The 18,703-nt window shown below is 44.0% G+C and overlaps 1 protein-coding gene across 2 annotated transcripts in view; it reads left to right on the top strand.

The window, feature by feature from the left end:
- Nucleotides 1-17,989, top strand: part of LHFPL3 (LHFPL tetraspan subfamily member 3) — a 577,016-nt gene extending 559,027 nt beyond the window's left edge. For both annotated transcript variants that reach the window (XM_044245848.1, XM_044245849.1), the window contains one exon: nt 15,657-17,989. In XM_044245848.1, coding sequence (XP_044101783.1) covers nt 15,657-15,685 — 29 coding nt within the window. In that variant the 3' untranslated portion in view covers nt 15,686-17,989. The remainder of the gene's footprint in view (nt 1-15,656) is intronic.
- Nucleotides 17,990-18,703: the final 714 nt, after the last annotated feature.

Below are 18,703 nucleotides of genomic sequence, written 5' to 3'. Positions count from 1 at the left end.
TATTTCACGATAGGAATGCCAAAGCTATGACAAGTAAAATTACTTGTCCACAGGTAGGAAGTGGCTGACCCAAGATTCAGACTTTTCTTTGATTCCAAAGCCCAAGTGCTAACAACCTTAAACTTGAAAGTGAATGAGAATCACCTGGGGATTAAGTCAAGCCAAGATCCTGGAATTTACATATTCCCAAATACCCCAATGATTGCAAACCGATTCGAGAAGATCCAGAGGCCACATCTGGAGAAGCTCTGCCCTTGGCCATACAGCCTTTAGAAAGCCCGGTTCTGAGGCTGCTATCTGTAAGGCCATCAGATTTTTATTCTCCTGGTCATCACCAAAGCAGCTTCACTGAAACTTCTGTACCTCTTGTGATGATGTATTTTATTTGATGATGTATATATTTGCAGACTTACAAAGTGGATCCCACAACCGTGATGGGGACACCCCCGGTTTCTAGATGATTCTCTGTTACAGTCATCTGTATCATCTCCCCAGGACAGAGCCAAATCAACTGCAGTGGCCTTTTCTTCTCTGGAATCCTAACCCTCCACCCTCCATGCCATCATCATGCCTTGCCGGTACTGACCCAGTTGGCTTTGTTCCTTCACAACAGGTTTCTAATCCTTTATGTCAGTGTGACAGAACACGGCAAACTGGGAAGATCTGTGCTACTGTGTGTGTAACAGAGGCAGCGTGAGGTACGACAGTCATTCAAAGTCAATTCCAGGAAACCTTAGAGAACCGCCGAGGTACAATGCAGAGGAGAGGTGGGGAAGTGGGGAGAGCCTGGGCAGGGTGACTTTGGACCCCAAGACCGAGGGAGCCGCCCTCAATTCTGTTTCAAGTGATTCCCTTGAAAGAAGTTTTTATCTGGGGGGCAGGGGAGTGGGGGAAGCTAGGGGAGAAAGAACACTGGTCTCGCCCAGAATTCTAATCCAGGTCTTCAGCTAACTAGCTGGATGACTTGGGGCAAACTTTGTCTCCCGGCCCTCAGGGGACTTACCCTCAACAAAGAAAACCAAAAGGCTGGGTTTGTTGCTACCTATCTTAGTCTGCTACGGCTGTTTTGACAACTTGCCATGGGCTGAGTGGCTTACACAACAGAAAGAGATTTTCTTACCAGCTCTGGAGGCTGGAAGTGTCTATGATCAAAGGTGCAGGCAGGTCCGATTTCTCCGGAAGCCTCTCCCTTTGTCCCGCAGATGGCCATCTTCTTGCAGTGTCTTCACGTAGCCTTTGTTCTATGCACACTTGCCCTTCCCGTCACTTTCTTTTCTTAGAACGACACCATTCCTGTTGGATGAGGGCCTCCCCCATGACCCCCATTTAACCCTAATTACCTGCTAAAAGGCCCTATCTCCAAATATAACGCCATTTGGTCGGGAAGGCTTCAATGTATGAATTATGGGGGACACAATTCAGTCCATAGCTAAGCCGGAGGCTCCTTTCAAACAGTCCGGGGTGGGGGGGATTACTGAGCACCAGCTCTCTGCTCACCCATGCTCTGGGTGTTTGGCACACAGAGGCTTACAAGCTGTGGCCTTTGCGCTCACAGGACATGCTGTGTAGGATTAGACAGCTCTGATAAGAGATGATGGGGACAGAACGCAGTCCTGCTGGAGAAGTGACTTGAGATGACATTTGAAACAAGGAAAGGGTGTTCAGCAGCTAGAAAATGGAGGGAGGACATTTCCAGGAGCAGGAAGGAAGCCTTGGAGGGTCCATTCTGAGACCTGGAGGTCACATTAAATGGGCGGGGAGCATAGTGTGAGGGAAGGAGCCCCCAAGAGGAGGCTGGAGGGGTGAGGAAAGGCCATGGAAGACCTCGTGGGTGGTGCTGAGCTACGGGGATTGATTACATAGCAAAGACTCTCCCCTAAAGCGTTTTCAGCAAAGCACAGTCTATTCAGTTCTGCATGATAGAAAGCCCTAAAATCCTCCAATTCAAGTGATCTCTGCTCTCCCTTGCCACTATGTCATTTGTGGCTAACCGATGTCAGCCAGTCAGTGATGGATCACACATTTACTAAATGCATTAATTCTTGGCTGCTTCTCTAGCAGGGGCCGTAGTGTGTGTGTGTGTGTGTGTGCGCGCGCATGTGTGCATGCTTGATCAGACCTTGATTATAAATTGCCTTCTGGACTCTGCAGTCCACTTCCCTTTGTTCTAAAGAGGAAACATACATCACACTTGAATGTCTTAGTTCATTACAACAAACACCCAAATGGATAATTAGGATAAGGGCTATTAAATTTGTGGTAATAATGGCAATGGAAAGCCTCAGGGTCCTGAACTCCCGGCTAACAACTCACTCAAGTCCATAGGTCCATATCCTGAGGAACAAAAGCTTCCCTGTTTCCAGAAGAGAGAATGAGTTTGGGTTTTGAAGAGCTGTACCTTACCATAATTTCACAGAAGCCTATAGAATAGTTTGAAAGAAGAACAGGGGAGCATCAGCTGGGTTTTATTAGGTAATTATTAACAAATCCCTTTTTAGTAGCACAGATTTTAGCATCCTCTAAGAATTTTTTTAAGTTTTCTTTATTTAGTCTACGGCCATACCACCCTGAACGTGCCTGATCTTGTCTGATCTCAGAAGCTAAGCCGGGTCAGTCCTGGTTAGTACTTGGATGAGAGGTTTTATTTATTTACTTGACAGAGAGACAGCGAGAGGGGGAAAACAAGCAGGGGGAGTGGGAGAGGAAGAAGCAGGCTTCCCGCTGAGCAGGGAGCCGGATGTGGTGTGGAGCTCAATCCCAGGACAGGATATGACCTGAGCCGAAGGCAGATGCTTAAGGACTGAGCCACCAGGCACCCCAGAATTTCTTTTTAAACAATCCCTTCCCTCTTGTAAATTCTATGCTAGAAGAGGACAGGCATTAAATAAAGCAATCTGACACACAAATACAGTTTACCAATATACGTCACACAGATGATATAATTAAAAACAATATCTTTCCCCCCAGAAAGCCTCGCTGTAACACTAGTAGAAAAAGAAAAATTCAGTGCTTAATACTGAAAAGCATTAAACCAGAAAGTGATACACAGCACAGGCAACCTGCTTGGAGAGGGCAAAGACAGAATGCAATTTCACCTTTTTATAAAGCCAAGCAGATACAACCCATTACATATGTGTTTTCAGGATAAACGGTAGCAAGTCCTCAAGACGATTTATTATAGACCATTCACCCTAAATTGAGCTGGTTAATTGAGGGCGGCCATCTGTGTTAATTGGGTTCATGCACAGGAGAAATAAGCTTGCCTTATCTTCATGACAGAGGTGGTTTTGCAGAATGGAACAGGTACTGCTGAGGGGAGGCTCCCAGGCTCCCACAGAAACTGGGAGACGGGGTGGGGGGGGTCCCCTGGACAATTCTGTTTAAAAGAGATGGCTCCCATCCTTGAGAAAGACATTCCAGCATCCTAAAGCTGCCAGGAGCCTTAGATAGTTTCTAAAAGGATTTACACACATTTCAGACACAGAGAAAAAGTACAACTGCAAGATTTCCACATGCTCTAAGAAAAGGGGAATGGGGAGCTAGGTGCCAACCTGTTGTAACTCAACCTCACGGCAATCACTGTCATACCAACTAGGGGAAGAGTTCACAGAGGACTCACTGTGTGGGAACTTAGGTGATGCCCACCACAGCTGGATAGGCAAGACTAGTCCACCCCCGTCTTACACGTGAGGAAACTAGGCCAAGTCATGTACCCAAGGTCACAGAGCCAGTACGTAGTAAAACTAAAGCTCACACCCAAACAGTCTGTGTCCTGTGTCCCCAGTCTGAAGCAGTGGGCCATCCTGTCTCCGGGAAAGGTAAATTTTTCTGTGATTTACTGTTGGTTAGTATATATACAAGGCATTTCTGGAATGCCATAGTGTTACTTATACTATTGTACATTTAAAGCAAGAAACAAACAAACAAACAACAAAAAGCAACCTGCCAACATTTACTGAGCTCTTCCTATTTGCCAGGTTCTCCTGTTAAGTCATAAATGCCTTACAAGCATCATCTCGGTTACAGTCTTCAGGACAGCCTTGGGAAAGGGGCACCCCCATTTTTCAAAGGAAGTACGGAGTGTGAAGTAAGTTCTCTAGTGTTACCCAACCAGTAAATGGTGGAATTAGAGTTCAAAGCCAGAGAAAACGGCTTCAGAACACATACATTTAGGGGTGCCTGTGTGGCTCTGTGGGTTAAAGCCTCTGCTTTTGGCTCAGGTCATGGTCCTGGGGTCCTGGGATCGAGCCCCATGGCTCTCTGCTCAGCGGGAAGCCTGCTTCCCCCTTTCATCCCCCACACCGTCCCCCACCCCACCTCCACCTGCCTCTCTGCCTACTTGAGATCTCTGTCTGTCAAATAAATAAATAGAATCTTAAAAGAAAAATAAGGAATTCTAAGCCAGAGAAAACGGTTTCAGAACACATACATTTAGCAATAATCTGTAGGCCTCCAAGAAAATCAGAAAATTTATATTATCCAGGAAGGCCAGTTGACTCTCAAGATAGTGTTTGGAGAAGAGAAAGCTTGTGAATGGAGCTTGTTGAGAGAGAAAGAGAGGAAGGGAGAGAGAGACCAGGCTGCACAGGGAAATGATAGAAATCATCAGTCTTTCCCTGAACAGGAAGGCGAGGAAGCTCAGAAGGAGATGTGTGAGGCTGAATATTCAATATCAGCCGAGACAAATTTATTATTTTGAGAAGACGGCACATAGTTGGGTGGCATGATTTGCAATTCCGTGTGTGATAATACTCAGTTTGGTTTTACTTTTATTTATATTTGTAAAGGATGGTCATGACCACATAGTGAGGTGTTAGTCATGAGCTAGTTCATAAAATGGAAAGGCAAAACAATCATGAAAAATTTCCGAAGAGCACAGAGAAGTCACTAAGCTGGGGCTGGCCCATTCAGATTGACACGGGATTTATTAGTTCTTGTGCACTGCACTAAGAATTGAGGATGCGGACGTCCTACCCTGCCATGCATATGTTTCTTGGGCTTCCTTAATAAAAGCCTTTCAACCTGCATGCAGTATGGAATGGCTTCATCACAAGTAGACAGAGAGGCAGGCAGAGAGAGAGAGAGGGAAGCAGGCTCCCTGCTGAGCAGAGAGCCCGATGCGGGACTCAATCCCAGGACCCTGAGATCATGACCTGAGCCGAAGGCAGCGGCTTAACCCACTGAGCCACCCAGGCGCCCCAGAAGGGGCAGAATTGTAAAGGCTAAAGGTCAGGAGTACGGTTCTTATTTAAGTCCTCTGTATAAAACAGAGATTGGAAGTAGGTTATAGTAGGTTAACTATAGGTTAACCTACTTCCAATCTCTGTTTTACCCAGAGGGGACCTGGGTAGATCAGTGAGTTAAGTGTTTGCCTTTGGCTCTGGTCATGATCCCAGAGTCCAGTGGTCGAGCCCCAGGTCAGGCTCCCTGTTCAGCGGGGAATCTGCTTCTCCCTCTGCTCCCTCTGCCTCTCCCTCTGGCTTGTGTTCTTACAAGCTTTCTCTCTCTCTTAAATAAATAAAATCTTTTAAAATGAAAAAATGGTAGGTTAACTCGGATTGGTTGGTTTAATATGTAAATGAGGGAGGGAAACCTGTGGAATCAGTGGCTCCTTTTGGAAAAATGCTAATGACTCAGGTGTCAGGGTCAGGCAGGAGTTAAGTCCCAGCTAAGGTCTTGCAGCTGGCAAAAAGTTCAAGGTTTTTGGCATGCAGATGTGAATAAATTCCTCCTCCCTTATGGTCTCCTGACCCCATTTTAAAAAGAGACTCTCTTAGCTAGACTTGTTTGCTGCATCTTGAAATTTCCACTTATAATTGGTTCAACAAGTATTTACTGTTATAAATCAGGCCCTAAGTGCTGGGGGTACACTGTGAGCAAGACAGAGGAGGTCCTGAGAGCCTGGAGCTCACATTCTGATGCAGGGAAAGAATAGAAAACAAGAAAATATATGGGACAGTTAAAGATTGTGAGTAGTTCTATGAAACAAATAAACTGAAAATATGGTAGAAAGAAACCAGAATGAACTATTATAGAGTGCTAGAAGTCTTCAGGAGTAAGTTATCTCCATTTTCTATCTTGCTTTCTCTTCTTCTTATCTTTTTTAAAAGATTTCACTTATTTATTTGATAGAGAGAGACAGCAAGAGAGGAACACAAGCAGGGGGAGTTGGAGAGGGAGAAGCAGGTAGCCCAACACGGAGCTCGATCCTAGAACCCTGGGATCATGACCTGAGCCAAAGGCCGATGTTTAACGACTGAGTCACCCAGGCGCCCCTTGCTTTCTCTTCTAAAAATGTAAAAAAATGTAAATAGTCATGGGTCCTACCTGAAAAATTCAAAGATTATTTTTTTAAAGATTTTTTTTCCAATTTATTTATTTTCAGAAAAACAGTATTCTTTTTTAAAGATTTTATTTATTTATTTGACAGAGAGAGATCACAAGCAGGCAGAGAGGCAGGCAGAGAGGAGTAAGCAGGCTCCCTGCTGAGCAGAGAGCCTGATGCGGGACTCGATCCCAGGACCCTGAGATCATGACCTGAGCCGAAGGCAGCAGCTTAACCCACTGAGCCACCCAGGCGCCCCAAAAATTCAAAGATTATAATACAGTAGGTACCCCCCACCCTTATCTGCAGAAGTTATGGTCCAAGACCCCTGTAGATGCCCGAAACCACAGACTGTACCGAACCCTCAAAATGTGTGTGTATGTGTATATATATATATATGGTTTATATATATACTGTTTTATATATATATATATGTATACATATATATATATATATGGTTTTTCCTAATCATGTGTAGCTGTTGTAAAGTCTAATTTATAAATTAGGCACAGTAAGAGATTAACAACTAATAACTATTAGTAACTAATACTAAAACAGAACACTTATAACAATACACTGTTATAAAAGTTCTGTGAATGTGGTCTCTCTCCAATCTTGGTATCCTGTATTCATCCTTCTTGTGACAATGTGAGCTGATATAATGTCTATATGATGAGATGAAAAGACTTGAATGACGCAGCCCTTGTGATACCGAGTGAGGCTACAGTTGACCTCCTGATCATATGAAACCACAGAAAGCAAAACCATGGATATGGGGGAACTACTGTATTTTTTCCTCCTTTCCTTTTTCCCAACTCCCCATCCTTCTGCCTTAGGAGCAATTGCTAAGCAATGCAGATGCCACCAAGCAGACAGTCACATGCACTCACTCAGTCCCAAATAAAAACTTGGATGCAAAGTATACTATAGCACCCAGAGAGAAGTGCTGGGCCTTTCTGCTTAGGGTAAAAAGACATTAGAGAGTCTAGACAAACTGGTGACTGGGAGGTAGCTTCCTATCCAGCTGTCTTCCTGTAGCACTGTGGTGAGGGGTGGGGAGTGTGCTGGTGGGGGCTCTGAGTGGGACGGTGGCATGAAAGTAAAGACTTAGCCAGTAAAGATGAAGTATACCCTGGCTTTCATCAACCACTGGTCAATTACACAACAAACAACTCCAACAAATTCAGACTCTCTAATCACCTACAAAGCTAGTGGTAATCAAACTGCAGCCAAAATAGTATTGGACTTTGTTTCTTAATCCAGTACCAAAGTATGTTGTGAGCATCTATTTCTTTTCTTTTTCTTTTTTTCTTTTTTTTTAAGATTTTATTTATTTATTTATTTATTTGGCAGAAAGAGAGAAAGAATGAGCACAGGCAGGGGGAGGCAGAGGGGCAGAGGTAAAGGGAGAAGCAGACTCCCCTCTGAACAGAAGCTGGATGTGGGCTCAATCCCAGGACCCTGAGATCATGACCTGAGCTGAAGGCAGATGCTTAACCAACTGAGCCTCCCAGATGCCCCAAGCATACATTTATTTTCAACCCAGATCCAAACTTCCTGCAGTCAGAGGGACAAACTAATGATTACTCGTAGAGAGACTATGGCTGTAATAGGAAAATGGAAGTTGGGGATTTCAGGTGCTGCTTCTCTAGAAATTGTGTCAGGAAGGAAAAAAACAGAGATGGCAGAGTGTTCTCTGCCCTGGGAGCACTGTGCCACTGTCCAGCCACAGTTGTCATTTACAGCATATGAAACACAGCAAATCTAAACCACAGCTGGAGAGAGGGCATTTGCCCACTGTTCCAGTGATCTATGCTGTGGTAGCAAACTATCCCAAAACTCTGTGGCTTAAAACTGTATCAAAGCTTTGTTGGAAAAACTCACACCCTTTAAGATTGCTACTGACAACCACTTTTTTTTTAAGGATTTTATTTTTTATTTGACAGAAAAAACACGAGAGCACAAGCAGTGGGAACTGTAGAGGGAGAGGGAGAAGCAGGCTCTCCACTGAGCAGGGAGCCGGATGTGAGACTTCATTCCAGGATCCTGGGATCATGACCTGAGCAGAAGGCAGATGCTGAACCGACTAAGCCACACAGGCGTCCCCTGACAACCACTTTTATTATATCCCACAATTGTGTGGATCAGCAATTCACATGGAGCAATTCTTCTCTTCCATGTAGCATCTACTAGGGTCACTCGATGGTGTTCAGCAGGTGGCTGAATGACATGGCGTGCCCAAGATGACTTCACTCCTATGAAGCGAAGGCTGGAGAGCTGGGTTCATCTGGGCCTCCCCTACCCTCCATGTGCTACCAAGGCCTCTCCCATGTGGTCACTCCAGCAGAGGAATCAGAAACTGTCCTCAAAAAATGTTCAAGATCACTAATGATCCAAATCACGGGGCAAATCCAAACCACAGTGAGATGTCACCTCATACCCATTAGGATGGCTACTGTTACATTATAAAAATTCAACTGAGTACATCTTATAGACTTGATTGGCTTTATTAATCAATTAATGAGTTGGGCCATATTCATCTAGCTAGAGGGGAGTTCCAAAGTGGTACAGAAAAGAAAAGTTTTTTAAAGGTAGGGAGCAGAAAAAAGGAAATTACTAGCTAAGAATCCATTGTTTTAGGCACAGTCACCCTTTTGAGGGGAATGGAAAGGGTCTATCGGTAAGTTTCCTTCTGTGGACCTGGTAATTTGCATGTTGACTGATTAAAGGTTAAAACTGTAGTTAGGTTGGGGCTCCTGGCTGGCTCAATTGATGGAATGTGAGACTCTTCACCTTGGGGAGTGAGTTCAAGCCCCACCTTGGGTATAGAGGTCACTTAAAAATAAAATATAATTTTAAAAAATTGCAGTTAGGTTAAGGATGAAGTCTTGGTTTACTGAGGGAACCTGGGTAGCTCAGTGGGTAAAGTGTCTGCCTTCAGCTCAGGTTATGATCTCGGGGTTCTGGGATCAAGCCCCATGTCAGGCTCCCTGTTCAGCGAGGAGTCTGCTTCTCCCTCTCTCCCCACTTGTGTTCTCTCTCTCTTTCTCAGATAAATACATAAGATATTTTTTTAAGAAGTCTTGGTTTACTGACTTTCGGCCTTAACCTAACTGACACCATTTTGGGCCTGTAGTTTTATTTTTAACACTATTATCCCCCTGAAGAAACAGAAAATAAGTGTCAGAGAGACAGGAAGAAATTGAAACCTTTGTGCAGCATTGGTATGGTTGTAAGATGGTGCAACAGTATGGGGGTTCCTCAAAGGATTAAAAGTAGAATTACCATACGATCCAGCAATCCCACTTCTGGCTATAGATCCAAAAGAATTGAGAGCAGGGTCTTGAAGACCGTGTTTATCACACTATAACCAGAAACTGGGTTTGCCTCTTGATGGGTGCTAAGCCAAAAGACACAACCACATCAAAGAGTAGAAAAGGAAGGATTTCACTTGAAACAAGTATCAACAGCAGGGATATTTCCCAAAGCAGCATCTCCCTGAACAACACTGGAGCAGTTTTAAGCTCAGGCTCACACATATTCATGGGAGGGCTGGGCCAAGAAGTGTTCTATACGGACTTGGGGCAAAAGTCTTCGTAAGTTAACAATGTCCAGGTTCTAAAAAAACAAACAAACAAACAAAACAATGTCCAGGTTCTAGCTAATAGAAGTCACGAGGCCGGCAAGGGTCAGCATCATTCAGTCTCTGGTTCCAATTAGTCCAGTGTTCAAATGCTCAAACTAGCTTATATCCTGCAAAAACAACTCAAGAATGTGTGTGAGGTCAATTTTTCCTTTCGAAACAGCACTGAGAGTTCTACCACTGAATTCTCGTCTCTGATATGGTTAGGTTACCTCTCTCGTCTCTGATATGGTTAGGTTACCTCCATCCAGGCCTGGTCGTGGCTGTTTGTTTTTACATTCTTCTCTTCCCTTAAAATCATCAGTTAGTGAAGTCTCTTTTTCTACAGTTTTCACATACCCCAGGAAGTTCTGCAAGATATGAGCTTGGGCGGGTAGTGCTGCTCCGGCACCGATCACAAAACACCTGGTTTCCTACAGTGACTTTTCTTATGTCAAGAAAACGTCAGGGAGGGACGCCTGGGTGGCTCAGTCGATTAAGCTGCTGCCTTCGGCTCAGGTCATGATCCCAGGATCCTGGTATCGAGTCCTGCATGGGGCTTCTTGCTCGGCAGGGAGCTTCTCTCTTCGCCTCTGCCTGCTTGTACGCTCTCTCTCATTCTCGTTATCTGACAAATAAATAAAATCTTAAAAAAAGAAAAGAAAAGAAAGCATCAGGGAGCAAGAATTCCTGTCCCCTCAAAGGTCCTTCTAGCTGGACTAAAAATCAAATTGCCATGTGACAGATTAACAGGAGAAAATCAAATTTAACAGGTGTACGCCAGGGGAATGCACATAGACATGGAAATTCCAAAGACAGGCAAAATGGGGTGGAGATGTCTTTCTGGGGGTAGAGGCCCAGAACATCAGAGGAACGCATACAGGGTGAGAAGAGCAAAGGTTTGGTAACTAGATATTTGCCCTTCCATATGGATGGGTCACTCAGATAAAACTGATGTGTGTTAATAACTCTTACTCTGGGAAAGACTCCCAATTTAGATTCTTCTCGGTGATTAAGGGAGGTTTCTCTTGAGCCGGTGTAGTTATAGGAAGACAGATACCCTCTGACCCCACTCCCAGGAGCCATTTCAAGTTGTCCAACTGGTAGACGCAGAAGGAATGGCCGTTACTGCGGAATGGGGGAAGGGAGAAGAGAGGAGTGTTGTTTCAGGGATATGGAGTTTTAGATTTGCAAGATGGCGAAGTTCTGGAGATTTGTCTCACAACAATGTGAATATAGTAAACACTCCTGAACTGTGTAATACCTCAAAGTGATGGTTAGATGGTGAATTTCATTTTATTTTATGTGTTTTTCTGCCACAACAACAAAAACAAACTGCCAATACTTTTTTTTCCTTTTTTAATCTATTTGTTTATTTTAGAGACAGAAAGACTGCTGGGGGGCGGTGGTGCAGAGGGAGAGAATCTCAGATGTCCTGTTGAGCGGAGAGTTGGAGCTCTCAGCGTTTTATCTCACAACCAATGGGATCATGACGTGAGTTGAAATCAGCCGTGGGAGGCTCAAAAGACTGAGCCATCCAGACGCCCCTGCCAGTTCTCTTAAAGCCCAGATTCAAAGGGAGAGGAACAGAGCCCCACCCCCATCCCTCCATGCCCCCATAACCCCCAATAAGAAGAATGCTAAAAAATCTGCAGCCACCTTTACTGTGCCATGCCCACCGCGGGCACATCCTGTCGAGAGCACTTGGGGACACAGAGAGCGAGGCTTTATTTCCAGGGGCCTGTTTCAGCCTCCGGGAGAGGAAGGATGTCTGGAGGCCCCAGGAGAGGTGGGCGTGGTTTGAAACAATGGAGTGGGAAGAAATGGCCAAGCTTGTACAGCCAATGAGAGAAAATGGACTGGACCGCCTCCCTTCCTCATTTTCCCAGCAAAGATTCAGCGAGCCATTCTGCTGAAAGCCTGACCGCTCCCACCCCAAGCATTTTCCTCCCTAAGATGCCTGCCCCCTCCCCCAGCTATCCCGACGGTGGGGGGCTGCGGGCCCTAACTGAATAGGTTGATTGGAACAAGGAGCCAAAGCAGACCACAGGAGACCTTGCAAAGTCCGCAAACACAGGGAAAATTCAGACACGCAGCATTTAGATAGTCTGGACAATGTGGACATTATAAACGCCGCTCTCCTGAGCAGCGACTCAAAGGACAGCTTCGCGAAGAATTTGCAAAGAGCCCTTTAGAAACGGGGCGACTCAGAGCCCCGTGATGTGTTACAAGGACAAACCCGACTGAACAAAGATCCAAAGCAGTGTTGAATGACTTATTTATTCAGTCCTGCTCTGTGCAGATCTGGGAGGATATGACATCTTTTAAATTGCCTCCCCTGAGCTATGCAATAGCCAGGGTGCATGGGAAATGCAAGCAAAAGTTCGGAAAAGAAACCATGTTTTAGGAAGCGGACATCATGGTGTAGCCAGAGGAGGGCTTCCCCACCACTCTGCAGACCGCCTGGGTAGCTGGGTCGCTGGCCTGGAGAAATGAAGGCCACATCCGGAGAGGAAAACCGGCCTTTTCAACTCCTCCACCGCTGGCTTCCCAAATGTGTGTGCAGGCCCGCCCTTCCCAAGCCTCAGGTGGGAGATTTCTCACCACGTTTGCTATTTAAGCCATCCTAGGGGCATTCTTCTTTTGCTGCTCCCAGCAAAGTGTTTTCCTGATATTGTGTGGGGAGTGTTTGTGTTCCAATCACCACCAGCAGGAGCAGGCTGGTTGTTTTCAGCCTTGCAGTCTGCAGGATTCTCAAATACCCTCCTCAAATTCAACTCCTATTGAATGGTGGTATCATGCACTAAGAAGAAAAAAATATGGTGTTTGTAATGTCTGAGGAACGGAGACTCCAAGCAGAGATATTCCCAGGAGGCCCTCGCTAGAGAATTAGTGCCTCCTTCAGGCTTGGACCCTAGGAGCCTCCAAGGCGCCACCCAAGTCCAGCCTTGCTCTCCGGCTGCTCTCATTTCCCATTCACTTCGTGGATCCCCACCCGGCCATGACACTGCAGGTGGGGAGTGCAGTTCCGGGGCTAACCAAGTCAACAAAGAAGAGATCTTGAAGAGGGAAGGGTTGAATAATCAATGGTGAGGTCAGTCAGGAATCCAGTGAGGGATCTGGTCACATGGAGGGAATGGGTGATCCAAGATGGCAGCAGATCCAAGAACGATTGATAGTGACTGACCCACCTTGGGCAGCTAACTGGGTTTGACGCCCCAGCGGTGGAGTGTGAACAGAAACCTTGTGAGATTGGCCCCAGATGTTCTCTACAAGAAGGCTTCTACAAGAAGGCTCAGGATCTTTATAGGGAGATCCCCCTCCTCCTCGCAGAAAGCTTCCTTCTCTTCCTCAGGCTTGGGTGTCAGTGCTGGGGGGAAGAAGGGACTGATCAAAAGCCCTTGCACCCCTGTGTGCTCTCTTCCCAGCCCACTGTGATGTCGCAAATCATGCAGCTTAGAGCCAGGGAAAAAGAGAGTGGGAGTTTCAGGTTCCTGGATGCCAACCAATGGTTCACACCAAAGCATGTTTTTCTGTCATGAAACTGGAGGTATATTTATTTGTGGATGTCCAGAAAATGAGGGTTACCTTCCTCCCCCCCTCTTCCCCTGCATCACCCACATAGGGCCTGGCACTTCCACATACTACCTTCTCTTCCCATGTGCGTACCTACCTTTTCAGAACTCATTCCCCTCTTCTGCTTCATGTGTTTATAACTGGCACCCATTCCTCCCTTTCCCCCATCCCAGCTAACACCTTTCGTGGATCTTACTGGAAAACCTGGACATTTTGCTCTGTGCATTTGAAATAGAAAAATATTTGGAGAAAAATAGAAAAAAAATAGAAAATAATTAGAGCACTAAAATCGTAGACACACAAACTTGACTTTGGATTCCATCTAGCAAAACCAGCTCCTGGGCAGCAGAGCAGAGAGCACTCAAGGTTCAGAAGCACCTATAGCTGCATGTAAAACCCGTGGGTGGCCTTTGTTGCTTTTAATAATATCCGAAGAAAGCATTCCCTTCCATAGGGCTTCTACCAGCATGATGCAATCTCAGAGAATCATTACAGATTAATCATCATTAGGACAAGATCCTATTTCAATTATCCCCTGTGTCGTCCGGATACATCAAAGCAACTGAGTTCTCTCGTTGAGAGAATTTCATTGGAACCATAATGTGCATAAGATATCTTAAAGTGTTTTAAAGTGTACCGGAAAACAACAAGGGGATAAGTGCTCCAAAGGACAGAATCTTCCAAAGGTTTCTCTAGCCCTCATTCAGAAACCATAATCTTATCTTGTGATGTGGAACGAGGACTGTAACTGAATAATGGACCGATTGTTTTATTTTTTTTTTTAAGATTTTATTTATTTATTTGACAGAGAGAAATCACAAGTAGATGGAGAGGCAGGCAGAGAGAGAGGGAGGGAAGCAGGCTCCCCGCTGAGCAGAGAGCCCGATGCGGGACTCGATCCCAGGACCCTGAGATCATGACCTGAGCCGAAGGCAGCGGCTTAACCCACTGAGCCACCCAGGCGCCCCGGACCGATTGTTTTATTATCATATTTGTTTCTAAGTACTCTGTGATGGAAACAGCCCAGCAGGCTATTTCTTTCAGCCCAGATTTGGCCAGCTAGATGCCTTTACCCATCTTCACAACATACAAGGGACCCTTAAGCCCTGGTTAGCCGTGCCGAAGTATATGGAGATCGTCCAGAGAAAGGAATCAATCGTACTATTTGTAGTCGTCCTTTCAATATAGGGAATAGTCTCTAATAGTGGGCTGGACAAAACGAAAAGCAGGTTATCCCCTGAGAATTTGTTCTAAAGAAAGAAGCTGAAAGAACAAACAGCTTTCTATGCCAAGATACTTTTCTTGACAACAAAAAAAAAGGGGAGGGACCTATCTACCATCTGCCAGTGGTCAAACAGTTGAGAATGGGATACTGAGCTTGGAATGAAAGGAATGATATTGGAATGGAATATTCTGCAGCTCTTAGAAATTGACGTTGGTGGGGCATCTCACTGGCTCAGTTGATAGAGCATGCAACTCTTGATCTCGAGGTTGTGAGTTCAAGCCCCATGTTGGGTGTAGAAATTACTTCAAAATAAAAAAAATCATTAATAAAAAGAGAAGGAAATTGAAGCGGATGATACAGAGTGGAAATGCAGAAAATTGTTTTTAAGATGTTAAAAATGTCAGCTATACTGTGATTCCAACTGTGTAAGATAAAGGGCACATTTGGATACGGAACGGAAAGATATATGGGAAAAAAGCAGTGTCTCCTTTGCAGCTGTTACAATGTTGATTGCATAATAAATAACACCTGGAAAGAAAAGGAAACCGCTCAAGTGAGACATTTTCTGTACCAGGCAGAAAAATTGTTGATGCTTGGGATCATTTCACAATCTTCCTTGCTCCTTCAAAGCAGCCTGTAATCTTCACCCAGATTTGGGGAACACACATTTCTGGGTGATGGGGGTTCCCCTTGCCAGAAGACTGTGTGCCGTTTGGTTATGGAACAGGTGCCTCAAACTTTTCAGGCTTCTTTAAAATAAATCTGAAGTGCATTCGAACCGTGTGCTGGTGCGGTTTTTCTGTGACAGCTATGCACAAAAATCTTGCTGACAGAAAATGATGCATTTTTTTTCTTTCTTTCTTTCTCTCTTTCTCTTTCTCCCCCGCCCCCGTCCCCCCTTTCTGCAGTTCTGCTAAGCCAATATTCTCTAGAATGAGCACAAAACAAATCAAATAACAGCTAAACAAATCGAATAAGAGCTTTTGTACATCAACATCAAGAAGGAGGACTTGCGAGAAATCAGAGTACAGAGACAGATCTGGACAAGAGTGAACCATCTACTTGTCAAGGCACCTTCTAAATCTGGACCGGCAGAGATGGCAGTGATTTTCTGGAAGGAGATGTGATAATGGATTAAACACCAGCTCATGGGAAGATATCGTCGAATAAGATCAGATCACATTCATGAGAAGTCACATTCAGGAAATATTTTAAGAGAAAGGAATATAAATGTGCTAGAATTAACATGTAAAATATATATGTACTGAGGTTTGTAAACTGTCCTTTTTTAATCAAACTGAAAACAAAAAGCTTTAATCTTTCAACCTTCTTTTAAAAAAAGGCAGTCAATCCTAAATTATTCCTATCTCAATAGCCAAGAGGCTGATCAAGCGTCATTTACAGAGGAAGGCAGCTTAGGAAAATGCCTCAGCGTATTTTCACAGGAGCCGTGATCTTTGGTTCCCCATCTCTGCCGTGCGTTTATTTCACTGTGTAATTAGTAAAACCACTCAGTTCAGAGATGTAACACTTCAAACTTTTTACAGAGTCTGTGTTCAGTTTAATCTGTCTGTACAAGTTATTACTGAGAAAGTGTTTCTGACATATATTAGAACTCCATCAAGCTGTATATTACAGGAAGTACATCTTTACATCATAGGTCCCTGAGCAACCTAGTTATCCCTATCTTTCAGGAAACAGCATCAGGGAACTCTGAAAAATATAGAAAGCTCATTTTCACCTTGGATGCTCACATGTAATATATAGGCTGCTATCAAATAAACACTTTTTTTTCTAATTCTCCCTAGTAAATGCATAAGAATTTAATATACTTTATAAATAGGCATCTAAAAGCTCTCCTTTTTTTTTTCCCTCTATTTCTTTGCTGTACTTGTCATCAGAAATCCATAGCCTTTCTTTCCCTTACTAACAGGTCTCATTTTTGTTTTTAAAAAAAAAAATTGTTCCATTAAGCCTATTTCTAAATGATAGTAAGTGGTACTAATGAAATAAATAATAATTTAATAGCCTTAGAAATAAATGAATATATACTTATACAGGTCAAGAAACTTGGTAGGAGTAAGTTGCCTGTTTGTTTACTAATGTTGGTTTCAAGAATACTCAGATTTCTTTGAGTTGGTTGATATTTGGAAGTAGTTCCAACTGGTCAGTTGTCTTCAACAGTCTTTTGCTCCCAGGCTTCCCCCACCATAACCCTCATCACATATCTGGCCAATATGCAGAAAAATACGTAATACTGTAGTAGCCAACTTCTTGAGAATGGGCACAAACTAAAATGTACATGCCAGAGGGGTAATCAGTGTGAGCCACACCATGCTCCATACCCGAGTAAAACATGGACACGTGGAATGCCTTCATTTTTAAACTCAAAATTAAGATCGAATTAGCATACATCCCTGTAACGCCAGAGGGAGGATAAGACAGGAAGTGATACAGATAGGAGCTGATTTCTTGTTCCCTGTCTCTCTACAGACAACACTCCCATTTTTGCCAAATGTTTCTGGTACAAACTATCTTTTCACCCTAAATGAGATTATGTTTTAAATGGCTAAGAATATATTACAGGTATTCTCAAATGAGTGAACCCCAAATCACAAAGATGTGGGTTTTCTAAAGAACCAGATTGAGGAAATACTTACTATCTCTAAAGGATTAGCCATTCTGGGAGTTACCTGTTATAGCAAATATTAGCTCTCCCCCTGCATTCCAAACACCCTCCTTACGAAACTTAATTACACACAACTTTTCAAGAATTCATCTTTTATTTAAAGGGAGGTACCTCTCTATCTACCAGAATATTAGAAAGTGTCGGTTTTCTCTAATCCGTGTAAATTACAGATTCCACTGGGAGCCCTCCATCACGGATAGTGATGTTTATGAAAATGAAAAAGTGCTTCCTATCCACATGCAAATGTTTTGTAAAATTTTTTTCTGTAAGACCTAAGTGTAATTTAGCATACCACAGTGCTCTGAGGAGGGTCATCGATGATGTACCATTTGTACATAGGTAATACACCTGTAAATCACTAAGTGTTAAGAAGTATGTTTTTATCTTTTTTTAAAAAAAAAAAATGTGACTCCCTTTCTCATTCTGTTCCGTTGTGTTGTGTCCAAAAAGTTGTGTGTAATTTTTTTAAGGTCCAGGAAATGTAAAGAAATTTGTTGGAATATCTGAATTTCTGTAAAAAATAAAAATAAAAATAAGATTTTGTTATTTAAAAGAGGGTTTGGTGATGTGGCACATACATTCATTGCATTCAGTGTCTTCGTCTGGTGAGCCAGTGACAACACCATGATTTTTTTTTTTTTTTAAAGATTTTATTTATTTATTTGTCATAGAGAGAGAAGCGAGAGCAAGCATAGGCAGACAGAGTGGCAGGCCGAGGCAGAGGGAGAAGCAGGCTCCCTGCCAAGCAAGGAGCCCGATGTGGGACTCGATCCCAGGACACTAGGATCATGACCTGAGCCGAAGGCAGCTGCTTAACCAACTGAGCCACCCAGGCGTCCCTGACAACACCATGATTTGACCAAATCAGCTATAATTCAGAAAAACTCCTTTGTGCGGGGCCCCTGGGTGGTTCTGTCGGTGAAGTGTCCAACTCTTGATTTCAGCTCAGGTTGTGATCTTGGGGTGGACAGATCCAGCCCTGCGTCAGGCTCCAAACTGAGTGTGGAAGTTGCTTGAGATCTTCTCCCTCTGACCCTTCCCCACACACTTGTGTGTGCACACATGCATGCACATGCTCTCCCTCTCTCTCTCTCTAATAGCAAGAAAACAAATTAAAAAGAAAGAAAAAAAATCTCCTTTCTGTCAGATTCCATAATGTTCACCAATAGCAGACATTTATTAGGTAGGCAGGACCCTCATTTAGAAGGCATGATTAACATCCCCAGACCTGGCGTGCCTGGGTGGCTCAGTCGTTAAGCATCTGCC

This window comes from Neovison vison, chromosome 4 (genome assembly GCF_020171115.1).
Source record: "Neovison vison isolate M4711 chromosome 4, ASM_NN_V1, whole genome shotgun sequence".
NCBI classification, from domain to species: domain Eukaryota; kingdom Metazoa; phylum Chordata; class Mammalia; order Carnivora; family Mustelidae; genus Neogale; species Neogale vison.
This window is presented reverse-complemented; position numbering and strand designations above follow the sequence as displayed.